The following is a 23,092-nucleotide window of genomic DNA, read 5'->3' on the forward strand; positions in this document are numbered from 1 at the left end:
GGGAAAGTGGAGACACACTCCTGGAGTGGTAACATGGCTGAACAGTGTATCTGGACAGCAACAGCAAATACCACCGCACACACTGTGGCAGAGTAGGCTAATCAACAGACCTGCCATGGCTTGAGGAGTGATGCTGGACAGACACTGGGCACGTTTCCAGTGATGAAAGATGGTGAACATGCTGCAACTCCCAAAGATGCCATGTGACACCCTGCTCACATACCCCTCGTTACGCATAAGGAGCAGAAGCCAATACTTGATAGCTGTGTTCCCATGCAAAACCTCTTGTAAAAGGCTCTCTCTCTCTCTCCCTTTTTCCGTCCTCAGTGCAAAGCTGAGGTGAGGCCAGTAAGCACTTAGCTCCCTGTTGGGGTTTTGAGGTCTTTTTAGGGAAAATGGATTTTGAACTTTCCACCATGTCTCTTCTTTCCACTGTGCTTCACTGTGTCCCATTACCTACTCTCACTGACATGAGCATAATGTTTCCCCTAGTAACTGTGGTGAGATGGGGGGAAAAGGTCTGAGCAGCTGTGGTTTGCAGTCAGTGTTTTTCTATTTTGCCTCTGGATGGTTTGCTGACAGGAGAATCAGGTGGTAGGAAGGTAGGTCAAATTTGCAGTGCAGAATTAGTGAAAGTGCAGTGAAATCCAGACAGTCTTTGTTCACACACTGGCAGCCAGCCAGAGCTGCTGCTGTTGCTACAGGCTCTTTAGACTGTTTAAATAACGAGAAAGGTCAAAGTCCCGTAGCTTTTAGATGGCTGAGTGCAAAATGGTTTTGCTTCTTGGATCATTTTCAGCACTGCCTTTGAACCCCTACACTTGAATGGGGCTTGGGCTTTATTGTCAGCTGTTGACTCATAGAGATTTGACTCCAGGCTGGTAATTACCAGATTCAACCCCAACCCAAGATTAAGATACGTATTTCTTTACTGTGTGCGTGCGCAGACAGGCGTTCAGACAGAGACAGAGTGTGTCTTTGCAGTGTAGGAAATAACTTGGAGCTTCAGGATCTGAGTTTTGAATTCAGTGGCTCTTAGTACTTGAAAAAAATGAAGCAAAGAACTGCAGTCAGATAGTTTTTGAGTTAGTAATTATCCAGGTGTATTACTGTTTTTCCAAGGCTGTTCCTAAAGATTTTCACTTGGCATCCTACAGTCCACGTTGGCAAAATGCCAGACAAAACAACACATTCTATAATAATTTCAGTTTATCCTCTGTTGTTTTCATTTTTTTTTTTTACAGAATTTAACTGAAGTTACTGGAGTTCACATGAGTATAATTAAAATGGAAATGTAGTGTGCTGGGCTACAGAATTTGACTCTGGGTGTTTTCACATTAATTGCATTAACAGCATTGTTTGATAAAGTCTTAATTTGTTTTCAGAGTGATAAGAATGTAACTGTACCATAGAACATAAAAGAACAGTTTGGTCCAAAGAAAACAGATGAAAATACACTACTGAGTGTGCTTCATTTAGTCTGATTTTAAGCAACTTAAATATTTGCCTAACTTTGTTTCTTCCAGTTTAAGTGATGACAATGTTAAGAAATTGTGACCCCAGTCTCTAAACTTGCCTTTGGTCAGTTTTACTCTCTACTGTGTAGTCATGTTTCTTTAAGTTCAGTTCCTTTATACATTAATTTAGTTAATAATGTTTGAAATTAAATTACAAATGCTGTCTCTCCCAGGCTGAAATGGAGCTAGTGAAATGGGGGTTTGATGCAGCATCCATTGAGCAACAAATTAGTGACCATAGGAGAACTCACAATGCCATTGGAGACTACCGCTGGCACCTGGACAAAGTCAAAACAGATCTGGTAATTACTGTCTTTCCTTACACTTGCCTAGCCTAGATTTATATCGTTGGCTTGCTGGGGTTCCACTGCAAAAAAGAATACTAGGTATCTCAGCTTTTCTTCAGAAAACACTGGTGTCATGATAACAGCCACTTTCATCTCTAATTATAGTTATTTCATGATAATTTTGTATTCCACTTCTTTCTTTTAAAGTGAAAATTTAGTAGCTATTTAACATTTTGTTGCTGTGTGCCACAAAGCTGGCAAATAAATGCTGCAACTTTTCTTTTGTGAGAAGAATGGCTAAGAACAATTATTCACACTTTCTATCTAGGTACATTGAAACAAGAAAGGATCACTTGATACAGCTTAGAGTTTTTCTTAGGTGTGGATTTTGTTTCTTCGTTTGTCCATCTGAAGCTTCTGTTCCACTCTGCATTTTATGATTGGGATAACAAATTTCTTCTCCTGTCAGCCCAGCAGCTGGGTATAGGAGAAAGGAGTCTTCCTTCAACCCCATTCTTTTCTGTTACTTGCTTGCACAGACAGGAGGAGAGAGAGTTGGATCTAAAGGAAAAGGCACTCAGTTCTGCTGAAGAGAGATCAGAGTTCTGATCTCTCAGGCAGGCTGAACAATGGAATGGGTATTACTACCTTTTCCCTTCTCCTTCAGTAGGAAAGGTGATAGTTTGACACTATGGAATACCAGTTCCAAGGCTGTGCAGCTTCCCATCCATAGAAATGGGAATAAAAATGGAAGCCATCTCCTCACATTGCAATTTATACTATTCTATAACCTCCAAAGCTAGCTCTAGGACTAGCTGTTTCTCACAGCTGTCTGGGACATTGGTACAGAAGGAGACCCAGTTTTGGGAGCTGTTTTGGTGTTACAGGGGTAATGTGCAAGCTTGCTTATGTACTAAGCATCCCTGAGGGAAGTAAATTTGTCCAAGCCTTGGTATTATACTTCTTGTGGTCCTCCAGTGGTGCAGATCTGCCACTCACCTGTGTCTCCGGCAGACCTTTACAGATTACCGCCTGTAGTTAAGATATTATGACACAGTGTAAAGGAAATATCAGCAGACAACTTGTAAAAGTTACAAAGTTACTTACTAAGTATTTGATGTCTCTGTTTCAGCGGGAGAAGGCTGCAGTTCATCAACTGGAGGAAGAATACGAAGGACTGCTGGTGAGCATGAAATGTGTTCATTTCTGAGACCCTCCATGATGAATACTCTTTTTGCTTTAGTAACACCTGTTAATCAAGTCAAGAGGCATTGCAGATTTCAACAGAATGACAGATGTGTGTTTAAATAATTCTATTCAGCAGTAAATAGTTTTTATAAGACTCAATTTGAGCAACTTGAGATAGTTCATTACTTGTTGTATAATTGACTTACCCTCACAAGGAAGTTTCTGGTTTGCACCTGGTGAAGGGAGTTAGACACTAAGAAGGTCAAGCTTAAAGTTACTAAAAGGTGGATTGGAACCAAATTCTGTGTACGGTTGTGCATCTTCCCTGCTTTGGATCTTCATGTGAAATACACTGAGAATCTTGTGCAAGCAGTAGATATAACCTTTGGGATTGGAAGCTGCTTCCTGTACACATTTAAAGCAGCAGGATGTGTATTATGGCATGAGGACAGAGAAGGAATCTTCATGGTCTTTTCTGTGCAAAACGTGCTGCTACAATGTCAAGGATGTACTATGAGCAGCAAATGCAAGTAAAAGTGATATTAGATGTTCAGATATTTCTTCTGTTTTCCCCTTTTTGCTTGCCTGCTGCCTGTATGTCTGCTACACCTGTATTTGAAATGACTTTTGGAAGCTGCTGACTTCAGGTTCCCATTGTTCTATTAATCCAGACATGTTATCCACTGTCCATTGCCAGCAGATTTCATAGCTTGGTAAACCGAGGCACATGGTCTGCTGTCCACTGCCGAAAGGATTAATAGATGTGTGGTTTGCTTCTGGCTTGCCCTCTCCACTCAGCACAGGCATTTCCGTGTTTATGGCTTCTAATTTCTGGAATTCCTTGCAGAAATACTCCTTTGAGAGAATGGACCAGCTCCGTCAGTTCCAGAACCTCATCCAAGCAACAAGCAGAGAGATCATGTGGATCAATGACTGTGAAGAAGAGGAGCTTCTCTATGACTGGAGTGACAGGAACACTGACATTGCCAGGAAGCAGGAGGCTTTCTCTGTAAGACAGCTTACATCTCCCTATGCTTTCCGTGGGCCCTGTTTTGGGATAGTGAGGGAGGAACAGCCTGGCTCAGGGGTCTGATCACAGGACAGGTCTTTCCTTGCTCTTTCCAGGTTCCTGGTGATTTTTATCAGCACTTTTGGATTAAGTACTGTTTGACAACCTTCTGAGTCAGGATTGGACAGCTGTTGGCAGATTGTGCTCCCATTCCAGTTGTCATGGTTTCTTTTGGCCTTGGAATCTGGCCTTATCAGTACAGGCCACTCTGGACTGGCAATCAATCACCTAACAGCTTGTGCATGCGGTTGCTATGTCCCTAAACGAAGGAACTTGAATCAAGCAGTTTAATCCTCCCTGTTAGGACTCTGTAGGAGTTAGGGGATCCTGCTATTTGCCCCTGATGTCCATTTGCAGGAAGCAGAGCTGTAGCGGAGGGAACTGCTCTCTTCCTCCAGCAGTTTTGCCAGCGTGCAGTCAGAAGTGCTTTGTGCTGTGCCTTGTCTGCTGTGGGGATGAAGGGCAGTTGAGCATGTGCATTCCTTAAGCCAGTATTGATGCTGATCACTAAATTGCAAAAGAAATGAAAGTTCACACTGTTAAGGAGATACTTTGTTTATTTTTTGATAATTCTGTTGTTCTTGATGTTGCAAGATACAGTCATTTTTGCTTCCATCTTTCCTAAGAAAGGCAGAACTTTGGGTGCTTTGCTCTGTGAAGTGGCAAGTGTAGAGACTAGAACTGTGATGATTGTACCTGCTTTAATTCTATTGTTTTCAGAATTAATTTCAGTACACTGAATAGAATTACTAGGTAGTGTTAGCAGGGATTATTTTACATTATCACAACTACCTGTAAAATTTGAAGTAAAGGATCCTGTGCAGTGCACATTTAGAAGCCCGTTTAATGCTGTGCTTTGGTTGTTTAGAAACGCATGAGTGAACTGGAGCTTAAAGAAAAAGAACTCAACAAGCTAAAGCAAGAAAGTGACCAGCTAGTGCTCAACCAGCACCCTGCTTCAGACAAAATTGAGGTGAGTTAGACTTTGTTTGACGTTACTGAAAAGTTGTCAGTGAAAGGTGACAAATGAAATGCTGCATTTGGACCTCAGAAGAGTTTGCCTGCTAAAAAGCATGTCCACTTTTGTCCAGCTGTATAAGCTGCTCTCATAAATGGTACTACCTTCCTCTACCAACCTGACCACAACAACTGCAGGCTTCTTAAGAGCCATGGGGAGAGCTCTCATTGTTATCAATGTTGATGATAGATGCTTGTGAAAATTAATACAAGGCTTAGAGAGTTGTCTGAGTGTGTTGAAAGTAATGTATTTCTGAGTTGACTGCAGCGCTGTGGAATTTATGGTAGGAAGGCATGTCCTTGTTCTTCTGTTATCTTAGTAGCCATGTTTTGAAGAAAGACACACCCGTTTTTGAGGGTTTATGTTTAATCCAGGTGCAAATACTTTCTGCAACTGAAATTCACAGTGCATTTCCACAGCTCAGCCAAGACATTTTTGCTTTCACAGTTTGTTGTACCCTTACCTTTCAATTCCAAAGGTTGCAACAATTTGGAAAATCTCATTTTAATAGGAAATGCTGGAGTTGTGCTTGTTTTAAGAGTGCATAAGAACCCTGAAACTGAAATAAGCTAATAGGAAAAAAACCCACAAGTCCATTCTGCTTTTCATTGTGTTTACTTTGTTGACCATTATAATGTGTAAAATCACTATTCATGTTTCTTCTTTGGTCATCTTCTGCCTTGAAGGAAAGATTCCTGTAAGCTCCAGGAGTGAAGTAAAAGTTATGTGTAATTTTCTAAAGAATATATGTGAGGACTACTGGAGAAGTTAGAATTTTATAATAGCCATCATGAAAAATTGTGTTTGACAATGTTCCTTGGAAGAAGGATACCATGACAGTTTGCAGATGAAATATTTTGTATGCACTACTACTTGTGCAGTTCAGCCCATGCACTTCATTCTTTATGCCAATGAAACAAAATTCAAGTCATGAACATGCTCCTCTCTGCATCTCACAAGCAGATATTTAATTCATTGCAATTAGATAGATGCTTAGGAGTTGGGGAACTATTTGCATGAGTTATAAATTCATGCACAGCAGAGCAGATTTTTCATTTGCATTTATGAGATTCATGAATAGTGTTGCTTGAGTCTAGATATGGCAGAGAGATGAGTGTGGTGGTTTGAGTTCTGTATATTGCTATTTTCTTTAGGCTTACATGGACACCTTACAAACTCAGTGGAGCTGGATTCTTCAGATCACCAAGTGCATTGATGTTCATCTGAAAGAGAATGCAGCTTACTTTCAGGTGAGTAGTGATGTGGAGAAATCACACTACTTTTGTTAAAAGTGTAAATCCCATCACTCTTTTATTTTTTTTCTGTACCAAAATATTTGTATATCTGTGTACAGTTATGCATAACACATTGTTACCATGCTGTAAATGCTGCCATCCTGCCACATGTGAGCTGGGATTTCTCATGAAAGGAATCCGTTGATTTTTAGCAGACATTTTTAAGAGTTGTGTACAACTTTTCTCCTTTAGTTCTTTGAAGAGGCCCAAGCCACAGAGTGCTACCTGAAAAACTTACAAGACTCCATCAGAAAGAAGTTCATCTGTGATAAGAGCATGTCACTGCAGTCTTTGCTGGAGCAGATCAAAGAGCTGGAGGTACTGTCACATCCACCTGACAGGTTATATTGTGCTTTCATTGGAAATCAGTTGCCCTCTTCAGATACCAAATGTAAACCCAGGTGCACTACAATGTTTATATAAAGCACTGTATGAAATTGAAACAATAATGGTATAGCCCTGCTATATTCCTGCCCATTTCTTAGGGAAGCCTAGGAACAGATCAGTGCTGGTTTACTTGGGGACTCTTTTTGGGGATTAATTTAATTAGATTTAATTGGGGATTTCTTTTTAAATCTGGAATGAACCCAACAAATTCCCTAGTTTCTGATATGCTAAAAACTTTAAAAGAGGAAAGACTTTCACTTGTAGGTAGTAGAATAGATTTTGCCTCAAAGGTTACATGCATTTAATAAATGATTCCTCATGTCACTATGTCATGGTTTAGGCCGGTCAGGGAACAAAAGACCACGATTAGCCTCAAGTACAGAAGACCTGAGTATTGCCAAAGGGCAGGGAGAGCTTAATTGCTGCTTAAGTTTCAGGACAAAACAGACCAGGCTACTCAGCTTGGGGAAGAAAATAGAAAATAATTTAATGCAACACCAACTAAAGTAGAAGCATAAAAGCCCAAAAACATAACCAAAATAAAACAACACAGAGTGGTACAACAGTGAGGGGTCCGACCAGCCCTTTAAGAACACCTTCTCCCCACTCCTCCCTGATCAGAGTCCTGATCCCAGTCTTTTTACCTCCTCCCCTCCCTGAACCAAGGGCCCAGGGGGGCAGGGAGTGGGGGTTTCAGTCAGTCTATTCCTGATAGCTTCTGCCATTTGTCTCTCCTCAGGGCAGGTGGGCTCTGCATCAGTCCTCCCTGTAAGTCTGTGGGGTACCTCACACACATGGCAGCCCTGCACGGGCTGCTCTGAGGTGCATTTATTCCAAAGGCTGCAGCTCCTCTCTGTCTCTCATGTGGGTCTGCTCTGTGGCGTGCAGGCTCTCCAGCACAGCCTGCGCCATGGCTGCCTCCTCACACAGTCTCTCGCCCATCCAGATGCACTCACACGGAGCTGCTGGTGGCTCTCAGTCCTGCCATTGCCCTCCATGGGTTGCAGGGGTACAGCCTGCATTCTTGCCACAGCTTGCAGAGGGATGTCTGGTCTGGTGCTCCTCCTTCCTGCCTCCTTCTCTGACTGTAGGGTCCGCGTGGTTGCCTCCCTCTTGTATCACTCTTACACCTCCTGACAGCGCTTCAAATTCCCATCCCTAAATAGTGATCGCAGGGCGCCAGATTGGCCCAGCCAGGCAGGAGGTGGATGTGAACCCAGGAGCTGGGGAGAGTCCAAAAACTCTTTACCAGGTCTTCACTGCAACCCCCTCCCCCTGTTACCAAGCAAAAGCTGCTCCTTACTAAACCGTGACACACTATATCATGGTAGGCTCTTTGAAAGGACTTAGCTTTTTTACCTTATTTGCTCGTGATCAATTAGGTGCTACAATTCCAAACTGGATATACCAGAGAAAAAACGTGAAATGATGTAAAAGGGCAATTGACAAAGTTGGGTTTGAGAGTGTAATTGTGACTCTTTTCTGGTTAGCATTCATGTTAGAATAAATTCTTTCCATTTATTCCTATGTTTCTTCCACATCACTTTAGCCCCATTGCAAATCTGTATGAAAAACTTTGCTTTACTTGCCAGAGCTGCAAAGATACTTAGTTTGATGTTTCTTGTACCTTTTTTTAAAACTGCAGTTTTACATTACAGGCCAAAGACTCATCTTTTGCCTACTTTGAACTCCAGATATATCCCTCTTAATAAAACAGTGGGAACTAGATGTGGTCTTTTTGCAATGAGTTTTTAACATACAGTTAATTTTTGCAGAATGAACGAGAGAGAATTCTTGAGTACAAGAGGCAAGTGCAGAGTTTGGTGAATAAATCCAAGAAGATTGTGCAGCTGAAACCACGTAACCCAGACTACCGGAGTAACAAGCCCATTATCCTAAAGGCTCTGTGTGACTACAAACAGGATCTGGTATTGTATCCCATTTTGCCTGAGCGTGAGCATCATGTAAACTAAAACACAGCAAATGATTTAGTAAACAAACTGTTGAGCTGATGGGTGTAACCCCTCTGTCTGCTTTTGGTCAGCATTTCAATTCCTTTGACAAAAAAAGCTCTGACTTTCTTGCAGTTATGAATTAAACAAGCTAGGTTCACAGAATCAAAGAATCACAGATTCACAGAATGGTAGGGGTTGGAAGGGACCTCCAGAGATCATCCAGTCCAAGCCCCTGCTAAAGCAGGTCCACCTGCTTTAGATCAGGTCACATAGGAACACGTCCATACAGGTTTTGAAAACCTCCAGAGAAGGAGACTCCACACCCTCCCTGGGCTCTCTGTGCCAGGACTCCCTCACCTGAACAGGAAAGAAGCTTTTCTTTATGTTTAAGTGAAACTTCTTATGTTCCAGTTTCTTTGCATTACCCCTTGTCCTATCACTGGACACTAAAGATAAAAGTATTCTGATTGGTTAATAAGTGCAGTCAAAATTATTATTACTAGTCCATTAAATAGCATTAATACTCATAGTTCAAATTAACACAGAAAAATTGCGTTGATAATAAGGTTAAAATTGTTATACAGATGCTTCATAGGATCTGTGCCTTTTTTTTGGTGGTTGCTTACCTTTGCAGTGGCCCTCAGGGTCCTTAGGTCAACACTTCATCTAACAAAGGGCGAGGAGTATACAATGATGGATGGAGTATGAAATTGATGGTGGTGGTTTTATGTTCTCCTCAGCACTGGAACTGCTTGTTCTTATTGCTGTTTTTTTTTTTTCTTAACACTAGGCTTTGATACATGTTCTGCTTTCGTGCTCTTTCTCTTCCCTGTTTCCCAATTACGCATTTTTTCTGTTCTGCTGTCTCTAAAACTTGTTTTACCTGCACTCCTGCAGTGACCAGTAATTGGCTATTGTGATTTGTGTTTAAGATCTGGGGTTTCTGCTGTTCACTCTGTTTCTGTGTCCTCCCATGCCACATTTCATTCCAGAGCTACAGAAGTTCAGCCCACACAGAGTAACCCCTTGTTACTATAAGCAAAACTAAACCAATTTAGACAATGGTTACCTGATGACTTGGCAATTGCTTTTACTTTAAGAAAGCTAAATTCTGTTTAGATGAAGGTAAGCCTAAATGAGTCTGGAGCCCCTGCATGCTCAGATCAATGCAAAAGCCCATGGCCTTTTACTAGTTATGTCAAAAATGGTATTTGCTGGCTGTAGAGGTGTGATCAGGAAAAATTCTTGGAGTTGCCTCCTGCTCTTGGATGTGAGTGAGTTGTAACCGGCACCATGAGCACAGTGTCAGCATTTCTGGCAGTTGGGGCTGGTGGATTTAGCTCTGCCACATTTGCTCCCAGACCCCTCACAAATATGGGTGCAACATTAAGCATCCTTATACCTCCAGCTCCCTGGCTTACAGCCACCTATGGTTGCATAGTTTCCTGTGGCCACGTATCCACAATCAGTCTCTGATGTTTTGGCATGACGAGCTCCGAGCCTGGTGATTAACCAGACTGGCAATGGCTCAGTGTTCAGTGACTCCCGCTTGGTTTTCCTGGGTTTTCTTCACGTGGAAAGCAGGTTGCGGGAGAAAGGGTTGATCTGTTGCCCCAGTACAAAGCAAAGATGCACGCCCAGACCTGGCTAACTGGGAAACACTCCCACTTCTGTGATCTAGATTCATCTTGCTTGTCTATCCTAGAAACCCCATCTTACTGAGCTAAAGAAAAAATTGTTCTCTGTTCCCTGCAGAAAACGGTGCGCAAAGGGGATGAGTGTATCCTGAAGGACAACAATGAGCGCAGCAAGTGGCTGGTGACTGGCCCTGGAGGAGTGGATATGCTGGTGCCATCTGTCAGTCTTATCATCCCACCCCCCAATCCATTAGCAGTGGATCTTGCTACCAAGTGAGTTGCTGCCTGGGTTGGACACCTACCACTGGGAGCTGGTAGAAGAGTTCACTCGAAATAGAAGCCAGTCACAAAAAATATTTAAAACTTTACTTTTACAAGACTTTTCTTGTCTCTAATAATGAAAGTCATGAACAAATTAGTTTCCAAGATTTTTTCAAGTAGAGAACAAGCCTTAACAAACTCCACATCTGGTTGTTGTCTCTTGGGATGTTTTGTAGCAATGCCACAAGGACAGACACATTCTGACCATGGAATTTCTTTTCTCATCTCAGAATTGAACAGTACTATGAAGCTATTTTAGCTTTGTGGAACCAGCTGTATATCAACATGAAGAGCCTGGTATCTTGGCATTATTGCATGATCGATATTGAGAAAATCAGAGCGATGACTATTGCCAAGGTAAGACTCTAGCTGGCCTTACCTGTAGACCAGGGACATCCATGACCTGCCTTCTGCTGTCCCAAATAGTCCTCACTGTATCCTGTGCAAATGTATGTTCTGCAAAACCATGAGCCTTCTTTTTACTGGACCGAAGAAACAGAAGTTGTTCTATTAAAGGAGAAGCAAAATGCCTCCCCATTCAAACATGACATGGATAAACATGAAGATTAGCTAATTTATTTCATGCTGTGCTTGTTCTTGCTATGCAAGGGTGTGGATAGACAAAGAGGTTGAATTTCAATGTATTCTGAAGTTATGAAATGAGGAGAGAAAACAGTACATTAGCTCAAAGGGCACTTTTACCACTTTTAGAGGCAACGCAGGCAGGTTTTATTCTAAAATGTGATTCCTTTGGGTCTTCTTATATAGATGTTATTAGTTTGTTCCTTAATGATTGACTGATTATAAAGCTCCCCTAAATGCTTCCTTTTTCAAAATTCTCTTCTTCCTCATTTCAGCTGAAAACAATGCGTAAGGAAGATTACCAAAAAATAATAACTGACCTGGAGATCCATTATCAAGAGTTCCTCAGGAACAGCCAGGGCTCAGAGATGTTTGGTGATGAAGACAAACGGAAGATCCAGACTCAGTTCACTGATGCTCAGAAGCACTACCAAACCTTGATCATACAGCTGCCCAATCAACCACGGCAGCCACAAATAGGTTTGTCATACTCCTGGGTTTTTTTTTTTTTTGTAGAGATTGGACTGCTTGAGTTTGGTGGGTGGGTGGTGGTGCATTCCTCTTATGTGAAAATGTTCTCAGAAGCATATGAATTGAAACACGTTAAAGAATTGTAGTGTTGTTTCCCAACATACCAAAACTGGCTAGGGAAGGGATATTTTGTTCTTCCTTCTTTTGGCATGAATCTGGGAATAGCCCTCCAAAGTTTGTGGAACTTGCTGGGAAAATGAGAGCAAATTAGTTCATCTGATATTTTTTCAGTTATCAGGAACCAAAATCTCAGTACTGCATTTCAGGATGCAAAGTTGTCTTTTTGCAAAGGAGGGATTTCATACCTTGAAACAGCTGTATAAGGACCCAGATCTACCTGATCTCAGTTCCACAGATCAATTCAGTGCTTAGGTACTGAATCTAGCACTGGAGTGCTAGATTGGCTTTCTTGATGTAGGTACTCGGGTCTCTGGCAGTTGACATTGACTCAGATCATTTTACAGTGGTCCCAACTGAGGCCTGTTCTGTGGGTTCCTCAAACACCGTTATCGTCAATGAGAGAAACCGAGAATATGAGAAGCAGGAGGCCTGGCTGCTGATGGAGCTGCAGAAACTTCGGCGTCAGATTGAAGCTTCTGAGATCCAGATGGTTCAAAGAGCTCCTCTGGGAGTGGATCAAGGGGCTGTGCATGACTTTTCAGTCAGAATAAAGGATTTAGAGGTAACTGTGGATATTTTCCTCAGCGCATCTCAAGCTCAGTGTGATCCTGTGCACACTGACCTTGATCCAGAACACACTGCAGTTGTATTTCTGATCAGCTGGGAGAGACACATATCCTGTGCAGGATATTCTCAGTTAGAAGAGAATCACAATGATATGGGTTGGAGGTTAGCCCCTAAGAAGAAAAAGTTGACTTGAGTTTTAGAACTCAGATTCTGTCTTGCAAAGAATACAGAAAGATGGATGTCAGGTGGACATGAGCTCTTGTTAAGTCTCATCTAGTGAAATCCTTTTGCACAGACCCCACTTTACAGCCTACCTCTGAAGAGTTGTTGATGAGATGCAGAGTGGATGCATGAGGCTTACAGACTCTCTTCCTCCAGTTCTTCAGATTTGAAGGAGATCAGAGAGAAAAGATTATTGAAAAATGGAGGGAGAGGTTCAGCATATGAGAAATTCCCCTGAGACAATGAGGCTTGCAAAGGTCTTAAGAGCAGCAGGTCTACTGAGTGCAGTAGGCAAGTGGCAGTAAAACACTCTGCTGAGTTGGAGTCAGCCAGGTGCTCAAAAAGAGATATTACATGTTGTGGACCACTCAGATCCACCCAATGTTACTTACCATGAAGTAAAGAAGTTCAGGCACTGCTTCAGTCCTCAGTCAAGCTGGGTAGATAACTGCAGACTATTTGGATAAGGAAAACAGTTGCATGTGTGCTGTAGAATGATCATTCAGCCACCAAAAATGTGTAAATCGAGCATTTTCTTTCCTTAGGGTGTGCAGAATGACTCCCAAATAATGGCTGAAACTCTCAATAAGCATAAGGACTTGCTGCCTAACTTCAGAGGCTGTGAGAAGTATGTGTACTTGCAGTCAGAGATAAATGCTCTGTTTCAAAAACTGGAAAATATTAATGGTGTTTCTGCTGGCTACTTAGACAGGTAAGAAAATCAAGGTTATAGCAATAAATCATTCACTTTCTTCTGCAATTCTTAGTCCAGAAACCTGCCCTTTGTTACCAGTAGCGTAAAATTACACCTTCTTTCCTACAAATGTTGTACATATCGGGTAGAAACAGACACTTCTATGAATTTCTTCTGGTTTCTGGAAGACTTTAAAAAAATATAAGTGAGAATCATGTCTGTCACTGAAATGTAACTAATGATCTGTAATTAAATAGAAATATCATTTTTCCTTCCCCTGGTCCATAATGGATTTGTCTTATTTATTTTAGCTTGAACGCGCTGAGGTGTCTTCTCCAGATTATTCTCCAAACAGAAGATGTGATCAGAGTTTTTGAAGTCAGACTGTCTGAAGAAGAGACTGTTCCTTTGGATCTTGATAAAGTGGAGGCTTATCGGACTTGTCTGAAGGTGAGAGGCCGGGACCTAAAGACACAGCAAGGCAAAACTCACAGCTGCCAGCACTGCTCTGTTGAGTTGGTTGAACCCTTTCTCAAACCACAAGGGATGGAAATGCTGACCCCATCGTGTTTTAGGAGAGATGTGCAGTGCTTTTGCAAATTATTGGAAGAAATATGTTGGTTACTTCTTCTTCCATGCCCTGGTTATTGCTATCCTCACAGGAAGGCCAGCAGCATGGAATCCATAATCCGTTTCTGTACAAAGTTACCCATGTTTATTTCATAGAATCATAGAATGGTAGGGGTTGAAAGGGACCTTTAGAGATCATCCAGTCCAACTCTCTTGCCAAAGCAGGTCCACCTAGATCAGATTTCATAGGAACGTGTCCAGGCAGATCTTAAAGACCTCCAAGGAAGGAGACTCCACAGCCTCCCTGGGCAGCCTGTGCCAGGGCTCCGTCAGCTGAACAGTGAAATAGTTTTTTCTTATGTTTAAATGGACTTTTTTGTGTTCCAGCTTCATCCCATTACTCCTTGTCCTGTTACTAGATACAATAGAAAAAAGGGACGTTCCAACCTCCTGACATCCACCATTTAGATATTTGTAAATATTAATGAGATCCCCCCTCAGTCTCCTCTTCTCTAGACTAAACAGCCCCAGTTCCTGCAGCCTTTCCTCATAAGGAAGATGCTGCAGTCCCCTGATCATCTTGGTAGCCCTGTGCTGGACTCTCTTCAGGAGTTCTCTGTCCCTCTTGAACTGAGGAGCCCAGAACTGGACACAGGACTCCAGATGAGGCCTCAACAGGGCAGAGAGAGGGGGAGCAGAACCTTTCTCAATCTGCTGACCACACTCTTCTTGATGCATCCCAGGATGCCATTGGCCTTCGTGGCCACGAGGGCACACTGATGACTCATGGTTAGTTTATTATCAACCAGGACTCCTAAATTTAATTAAAATTTAATATTTACTTCACTTATGAAGCTGGACTTGAAGGCAATACCTCCTTTCTTGCAAAATGCCTGTTAATTGCCCTTATCTTCTAACTGTAACAAGTAAATTTGCATATTATTTTGTATCCTGATTTTGCCGTGGAGTCCATTTCAAATCCTACAGGGAGAACTATCCAACCTGTGCAAGGGGAGAAGGCAAAGAGTAAATGTTTTGCTGAAAACATTGTTGACTTACCAAACAAGTCTGATGTTGAGCCTGGTCCTTTTGTGCACTGAATACCAGAATATGGATTCTCATTCTTACCTATTCTGCGGCAGCAGGGAAAAAAATGAAACACAATCTGTTACCTTTTCATCCTGTTAAATGGAGGCTGCACTTCAATTGCTGGGAGTTGTTCTTAGCTGGTGTAAATTTGAGCTACAGACAAAAAAAAAAAGTGTTTGAGCATATTATTGAAGGATGCAGTCATCCCTGTGAGTGGGGAAGGCAAGACGTGTGTGCTCACAGGATGTGAGCAAGTGAGGACGTAAAGAAACATCTTCATGGAAGATGTTTGTCCAAATGTAAACAGGACGAAGAAATCATCTGTGCAGATTTTTAGATAACATTTAAAAACTGGATATGCCAGCCATATGATTCCACGGCTGCTGCAAGTGTAGGGATCTTTTGTACTTCAATGAGACTTTCCAGTAATTTTTTTCTAGGAACAAGCAGGGTAGACACTTCCTTGTTGGTTTTTTTTAGTAACTTCTCTGCGTAGTTCTGAGAAACTGAAGAGTTAGCTGCAGAATATGACAGCAGAGGGCTTTGGTTTAGCAGATTATCTAAGAGTAAGTTGGACTTTAAATACATTAAGTCAAACTCTGTTGGTGTTTCACTTCAAATGTACTAAGTCCAGCTGACATCAGTGTACATACCTTACGGAATTAGAAACAAAATCTCTAGATCCCAAGACATTGTATATGTTGTTGATGGTTAAATTTGAGTATCCTCTCAGGAGTAAAATGTATGACAGCATGTGCTTTTTTCTTCAGAAAATGAAAGCAGACCTAAACATGAAGAAGTCCCTGCTGAATACCCTGGAAAATGAGCTGCAGAAAACCCTTCAGATTCATTCACAGTCTTGTCAGTCATACCCTCTGTATGACATGGACATTGGGAAGTTCTGTGACAAAGTTACCCAGCTAATAGACCGCTGGCAGAGAGCTGATAAGCAGATAGATAACAGGTTTGTTCATACTTCCTAATTAGCTTCTTTCTTATTGCTACTAAGGTTGTCTTAACAGTGAGTCTACAAGAACTAATATGCACTAATATTCAGTTCCAGAGGATAGATGATGACATCGGGGCATTAAGACTAGAGCAGCTGTGAATAGGTTGAACATACTTTAAAAGGTAAAGTGTAGGACCAAGCAGGAAAATGCAATCATTGAAATAACTTGCATACTAAAGAGTTGTTCTGTTTTCTAAAATTCTTGCTAGTGTTCTTGAATTAAGTACTTTCAGTCAATATTTTCTCCCTCAAACAAAGCATTCATGCTTATTCCTGAATACCCACTATCTGAGGGTTAAAAAATTAACACTAAGAATTAAGTAAAAAAAATCCCAACATTTTTTTTCCTGATGCTTTGTTGAATTGAAGGCATATTTGGATTGTGAGTTTTTTTTGAGGTGTAATTTTCTTCATTTTGTTTTGTTTTTATTTCAGGCCAAATTCTGGTCCTGTTGCTAAAAATGGACCACTTGCTGGTTGTTTTGGTGAAAAGTGAGAATTTGAGTACCAAAGTCAGTGAACTTGATTCTTATCACTGCAAGATTTTATGCATCCTTCTCTTAGTCAATAGGAAGGGCCAACCTCTGTGTATTGCAGAGTTACTGAAAAGTGAGATGCTAAACCCTCATGTTGGATGACTAATAACCAGTACAATTCTCATTTATTTGACATTTTTGTTCAGAATCTCCTTTTAGACCTTCCCGTACTTTCCTCGAGTTCGTCAGTGTCTTATTTCTGAAGAAATCTTTAAAGAGACAGAAAGACACTTTCCATGTTGATAGCTTTCCCTGCTTTTTTTTTCCCCTAGATCATGGGATTTAGAGAGGCAGATCAAACAGCTGAAAACTTACCGAGATCTTTACCAGGCTCTGAGCAAATGGATTTGTGATGCCAAGCGCAGGCAGGATGCTATCGAGTCCATGAAGCTCTGCGATTGCAACTCTATCATGAGATACCTCCATGATCAGAAGGTAGGCAGCACCTAGATGAATTGGCTTCAATGATATCAATTTTCAGTTGCCTCCCTGTTCAGAAAATATTAGTATCAATGCAGTCTGCAATACAGGGGCCTGTTTTGAATGCTGAAGTACTCGAGCTACTAAAACCCACCACATGTGTAGAAGGCTGGAGAGAGGAAATATTATTATCCTCATTGTTTTCTGTCAGCACTGCTGCAGATTATGAACAAGACCATTTTTGGCTCCTACACGATCACTGACACTTTTACACATCAACTTTTAATTAAGTCAAGGGACTGTATGATAGGGCAACTTATGGGACAAATTACAGCACAAAAATAAAAAGTGAAGAAATACATCTAAGCCAAAGTCCAGGAACCATCCCTCCCCAGCTCTGAGGGTTGTTCGGGTGCTGGATGTTCCTTCCGAGAGCAACCTTCTTATGCACAGAGAACTCAATTGTGAAAGCTGTGTGGCTACAGGTCATTTCAGGTCTCAGCCTCTGGGGTTCCACTCTTACTGCAGGTGCCTTCTGATGGAGGCAGCATGTGCAGGAGGAGATACTGGTAAATCTTGAGAGAATGTGAATCACAGCTCACTTTTTTTTCTTGACAGAACTTGCACAGTGAAATCTGTGGGAAACGAGACAAAGTTGAGGAGCTTCTCAAGCATGCAGATCAGTGCTCAGCTGCAATTAAGGTACTTGGATTTCACGGTACTTGGTTTTATGGGGTGTGGCGTTTCACGGTCAGGCACAGCCTGTTGTCTCTGCTCTGCTGGTAGGTGAAACGGCAACTCCCTGGGGTGTGTATGCATGTGCAGAAATTGCTGGAATGAAGCACTTGTGTGTACAAAATACAATGAAAGCAATTTGTGTACAAGTGGCACCTGAAAACTTCAGGATAATGGATATCAGTGAGAGCTTCTCTTCAGGAGAATCAAAACCTCCTCCTAGGCAGACCAAACTTTCCAGTTCACATGTTAAAAAAATAGGGTAGTAGAGAACAGATTGGTAGCTTAGCAAGTAAGTTTAATTAGGATGTGATCTAGGAGGCAAGACAAACACAGATTATCAGGAGGAATGGTGTGTAATAGTCATGAAAACCAAGATATACAGGGAGTGGTTTTGTAGTCTTTGTATTTTTATGTCTCTTTTGTATCTGTGCGTTCTGCAGCTCAATCTTACTTTCTGTGACCAAGATCTCACTATATATGTGATACGAAAGGGATGTAGAGACAGTTATTTGTGATAAAGTTTTGGTTGCTAGGAGAACCTTGACCAATTGCTCTCTTTCATCTTTTTCACCTCAACTAATGGAAATACATGTCTCCCACGTTTTTGGAAAGTGGTTTTTCTCTTTTTCCTTTTGTCGTTCTCTGTGAGTCTCCCACAGTGGTACTTGAACTGATGAGCAGGTCTTTCTGATAGAAGATCGTCTATATGTGTCCAGAGATACAAACAAGGGAAAGCATAGCTTTTTATTAAAAAAACAAAACTCCCAAACTTTGTTTGCATTTTGGGAAATCCAGGTTCCTGTGGAGTTCTTTGGCAGTTCCCAAATGGATCTTACCTTCCCCTGTTGTTTTGCAGGATTATGAACTACAGGTTGCTTCCTACAGTTCTGGATTAGAAACATTGCTCAACATACCTATCAAGAAGAGTGTGGTTCAATCTCCTGCAGTGCTGATTCTACAAGAGGTAGCTTTCTGTCCTTCCCATGAGTCTTTTGAATATATTTGTTTGTCCGTGTGAGCCATCGTGAGTCATACCCAGCTGTATTCTAATAATGAGCACTGTCATTGGTAACGTGTACTAGGCACATAAGCAGAAGGAATTAGTGCAGAATAGTTGCTGTGCTGTACAATCAGACTTAGCCTTCAGGAATTTACCTCATTCCTATTCAATGTCCATTGCATGCATATTGTGAGAAAGTAAGATTCATGCCCCAAGTGGTTTAGTCACTTTCAACCTGGGAATTAACTTCTGTTAAAAGTTTAACGTAAGTTACTCGTGACTGTCAGACAGGAAGAACATGATGAACCAAGGGATGAAGCTTGGGTTTAATATCATGTCAGCCGTGGGGGGAAAAGTAATCTTGAAGGTGTGGTCTTATGGATGGGGAGGATTTGTGCATTTAGGGTCCCCAGAAAGTCGTGTGAATTTGTGAGGAGGAGAATTTCCTTTTTCTTTGCCAAGTGATAGGTTTTCTCAAGTGGATTTGGATCCTCTAAGTGATCTGAGACACAGATATATTCATATCTAACTCTGTAGTACAAGCTGCTAACACCTCTTTTTCTTTTCAAGGCTAGCGAGGCTCAGTCTCGCTATATAGAGCTGCTTACAAGATCAGGAGATTATTACAAATTCTTAAGTGAAATGTTAAAGAGCATGGAGGACTTGAAGGTAATCTGACTCTTATTTTCTTTACCTTCTATTTTTGTCATAAATTAACAAGCTATCACTCATCAAAGACTTTTTTCTTAAGTACAGTGCAAAACAGTCTACAAAAGTAAAAGCTAGGCTCACTGGTGTCCCACGAAGAAGGCATATAAGCAGTTTCATGCCTCTTTTGTCGAAGAGTATCTTGGAAAGTTACCTCTAAGGTCATGTGTGAGGTGGAGAACAGTAGCCTTCCTGGTAAATAGAAGGTGATGCTCGGCAAAGCAGGCAAGAGATCCTTCTCTGCCCATCACAGCCTTGACCTCAGTGAGAGTATGGTTACCTCAGTACTGAAAACTTGCTCCATATGGTTAAGGGGCCACAGCTCATTTCAGGCCATATGTAAAGTGTTTCAGATGGAGTAACTCCTGGCCTCAAACAGCTTGGTGGGAACAGAGAGGTCACATACATGGAATATGAATTGCCTGTTTGAAAGTTACAGAGGTTCTAAAGAGGGCTATTTAATACTTTGCTGGTGAACTCTTGGGACATCAGATTTTACTACCTGTATTACCTCTCCCTCCTCAGTCAAATACCATTCCCCCTCTGAAAGTCATGATGCTGATTTCTGAATAAGGTTTGACTCTATAAATAAGGATTCCAGGATTTGTCTTGATGACATGAAATCAAAAGGAATTTGAGCTTTTACTGAAGCAGAGAAAAAAAATGCTTTATAAGTTACCAGTGTTACAAATGTCCGTTGCATTGCATGTGATGATTTTGAAAGAGTTGGCACAAGCGTTTATGTGAGATTTTTGTTTCTTTTTCTCCTATCATTTTGCAGATGAAAAACACTAAAATTGAACTCCTGGAAGAAGAACTCAGGCTTGCCAGGGATTCAAATTCAGAGACAAGCAACAAACATAAATTCCTGGAGCAAAATTTGCAGAAGTACCAAATGGACATTTCTCAGCTCAAGGCAAAGCTGATGAGTTTGGAGGAGATGAAAAGACAAGCTGAAATGGATGGAAATTCTGCTAAGCAAAACCTGGACAAATGCTACGCCCAAATAAAGGATCTAAATGACAGAATAACCAGGCTGACTTATGAGACTGAAGATGAAAAAAGGAAAAGGAAGTTGCTGGAGGATAGATATGAGCAGCAGAAGAATGACTATGACCAGCTGCAGAAAACAAGGCAAAATGAGAAAGACAGCCTTGGTTGGCAAAAGTTAGAGTCTGAGAAGGTCATCAAGGAGAAGGAGTACGAGATAGAAAGATTGAGGGTTCTTCTTCAGGATGAAGGCACACGGAAGAGGGAGTATGAAAATGAGCTGGCTAAGGTAAGGAACCAGTTTAGCGAGGAGATGAGTAATTTAAAGAACAAGTATGAAACAGAAATTAATATTAAGAAGACCACAATCCAGCAGATAGCTGCACAGAAAGATGATGATGCCAAAGGCCTCAGAGCCCAGGTTGACAGACTGACCAGAGAAAACAGAGACCTTAAGGATGAGATTGTGAGGCTGAACGATGCCATTCTGCAAACCACAGATCAGCGAAGGAGGGCGGAAGAAGATGCTCTTCAGCAGAAGGCTTGTAGTTCTGAGGTATCACAGCAAAAGCATCAGTTAGAGCTGGAACTGAAACAGATCATTCAGCTTCGTGGCGAAGACAACTCAAGATACAAGCAGGCCCTTGAGGAGGCTGCCTCGACTATTCAGGATAAAACTAAGGAGCTGGAAAGGCTAAAGGCTCAGCTTCAGGAAGAGGCTAAAAGCCGATGGGAACTTGAAAATGAACTGGCTAAGGTAAGGAACAGTTATGATGAGGAAATTATTAGTTTAAAGAACAAATATGAAACTGAGATTAATATTACAAAGACCACAATTCACCAAATCACCATGCAAAAGGAAGAGGACACAAATAATTACAGAACGCAGCTTGATAATGCCATGAGAGAAAATAGGAATTTGTGTGAGGAAATTAGGAGACTGAAGAATACGATAAGTCAGACAACAGATAACCTACGGAAAATAGAAGAGAATGCTCAGCAGCAGAAGGCAGCTGGCTCGGAGCTTTCTCAGAAAAAACAGCAGCTGGAGATTGAGCTGAAGCAGGTTATTCAGAGGCATTCTGATGAAAGCATGCGGTACAAACAGTCGCTCGATGATGCCTCTAAGACCATTAAGGAGAGAAACAAGGAGATCGAAAGGCTGAGAAAGTTGTTGGACGTGGAAACAAGTCAGAGAAAAGAAGTGGAGGATGAGAATGGTCAGTTAAAGAGAGTCCAGTTTGACCTGCAAAAAGCAAACACGAGTGCTACTGAGACAATTAACAAGCTGAGGATCCAAGAGCAGGAACTGGCCAGACTGAAAATTGACTTTGAAAGAGTTTCGCAAGAGAAAAAAGGCAGGGACCAAGAGAGTGCAAAGTTCCAGAGCACTGTAAAAGACTTGCAGATCCAGAAACATAAGCTGGAGGAGGAACTTTGCAGGCAGAATAAAAATGCAATGGAGGAGACGTCCAGGAGGAAGAAACTGGAGGAGGAAATAGAAGGCATGAGGAGATCTCTCAGAGAGCAATCGGTTAAAATAACTAATCTCACGCAGCAGATAGAGGAAGTGTCTATTGTAAAGAAGAGGAATGAAGATGACCTTAGACACCAAAGAGAAGTGTTAGATGGTCACGTGAGAGAGAAGCAGAGATACATGGAGGACATAAGAAAATACACCTCTGATCTTGAGACTTTACGCCGTCAGTTGGTCCAAGAGCAGGAGCAATTAAAACAGGCTCACCTACGAAACGAGCACTTACAGAAAACCTCTGAGGAAAAAAGCAAAAACTTGAATGAGTGCAAAATAGAAATTGAAAGGCTTCAGTCTCTCACTGAGAACCTAACCAAGGAACACTTGTTACTGGAGGAAGAGCTGCGAAACGTTAGATTGGAGTACGATGACCTCAGAATGGTCAGAAGTGAAGTTGATGAGAAAAACACTGCCATTGCTGAACTAAAGAATCAGCTTCAGATGAGCAGCAAGCAAACCTTGGAACTTCAGGGGTTGATTAATGATTTACAGAAAGAAAGGGAAAAATTGAGACAGGAAATTGAAAAATTCCAAAAGCAAGCTCTAGAGGTATTCACACATATTTTGATCCCAGCTTTACTGTCTCTCAGATATATAATTCATTGCGGTGTGCATTTGAATCAACTTAATTCACACTTTGCTGTTTAGGTGCCTGTGACTAATATCCCCTTTATGGCCCTTCTCCTTGTTCATTTTTAAACAAAAATGGCAGGATTTGGCCACTTTCTTAACCTCTTTACTCCCTGGGAGCTGTGCTAGGGAGCTGTAAGCTGTCTTATCGTCTAGCTGAGCCTTGCCCTTTGCCCAGGAGAAACCCTGAGTCTGTGTTAGTCTCCGCCAGACCATCATGGGGAAAGAGGAGAGTACATGGACTGCCACTGTGCTTTAGCTGTATGCTGCTGGCTGTGTTCTTCCCTATGCCGTTTCAGCCAGGGTGGGTTAAAGCAGTCCTTTGAGACTGACCGGAGTGCTATAACAAAATAAACCAGCTGAAAACCCCAGAACCAACTAGCTGTGAAAGTGCTGCTTAGCTGGGTAAGGTGTTGACTACAAGTGAGGATTAAAGATCACATCAGCTGTACCTAAGGTACTTAAAGCCCACATTTCA

General features: G+C 41.7%; 1 protein-coding gene across 3 annotated transcripts in view; it reads left to right on the forward strand.

Annotated features, from left to right (window-relative positions):
• Positions 1 to 23,092, forward strand: part of DSP (desmoplakin) — a 40,506-nt gene that overhangs the window by 12,593 nt on the left and 4,821 nt on the right. The window contains exons 5-23 of one of the 3 annotated variants that reach the window (XM_061995055.1): positions 1,691 to 1,819; positions 2,937 to 2,987; positions 3,840 to 4,001; positions 4,930 to 5,034; positions 6,234 to 6,329; positions 6,567 to 6,692; positions 8,537 to 8,689; positions 10,472 to 10,626; positions 10,905 to 11,031; positions 11,532 to 11,736; positions 12,252 to 12,469; positions 13,242 to 13,408; positions 13,702 to 13,840; positions 15,820 to 16,013; positions 16,867 to 17,029; positions 17,633 to 17,716; positions 18,609 to 18,716; positions 19,323 to 19,421; positions 20,242 to 22,533. In XM_061995055.1, coding sequence (XP_061851039.1) covers positions 1,691 to 1,819; positions 2,937 to 2,987; positions 3,840 to 4,001; positions 4,930 to 5,034; positions 6,234 to 6,329; positions 6,567 to 6,692; positions 8,537 to 8,689; positions 10,472 to 10,626; positions 10,905 to 11,031; positions 11,532 to 11,736; positions 12,252 to 12,469; positions 13,242 to 13,408; positions 13,702 to 13,840; positions 15,820 to 16,013; positions 16,867 to 17,029; positions 17,633 to 17,716; positions 18,609 to 18,716; positions 19,323 to 19,421; positions 20,242 to 22,533 — 4,773 coding nt within the window. The remainder of the gene's footprint in view (positions 1 to 1,690; positions 1,820 to 2,936; positions 2,988 to 3,839; positions 4,002 to 4,929; positions 5,035 to 6,233; positions 6,330 to 6,566; positions 6,693 to 8,536; positions 8,690 to 10,471; positions 10,627 to 10,904; positions 11,032 to 11,531; positions 11,737 to 12,251; positions 12,470 to 13,241; positions 13,409 to 13,701; positions 13,841 to 15,819; positions 16,014 to 16,866; positions 17,030 to 17,632; positions 17,717 to 18,608; positions 18,717 to 19,322; positions 19,422 to 20,241; positions 22,534 to 23,092) is intronic. The other 2 variants (XM_061995056.1, XM_061995057.1) reach the window with 2 other exon arrangements.

The sequence above is a fragment of the Colius striatus genome, chromosome 4, assembly GCF_028858725.1.
Source record: "Colius striatus isolate bColStr4 chromosome 4, bColStr4.1.hap1, whole genome shotgun sequence".
NCBI lineage: Eukaryota > Metazoa > Chordata > Aves > Coliiformes > Coliidae > Colius > Colius striatus.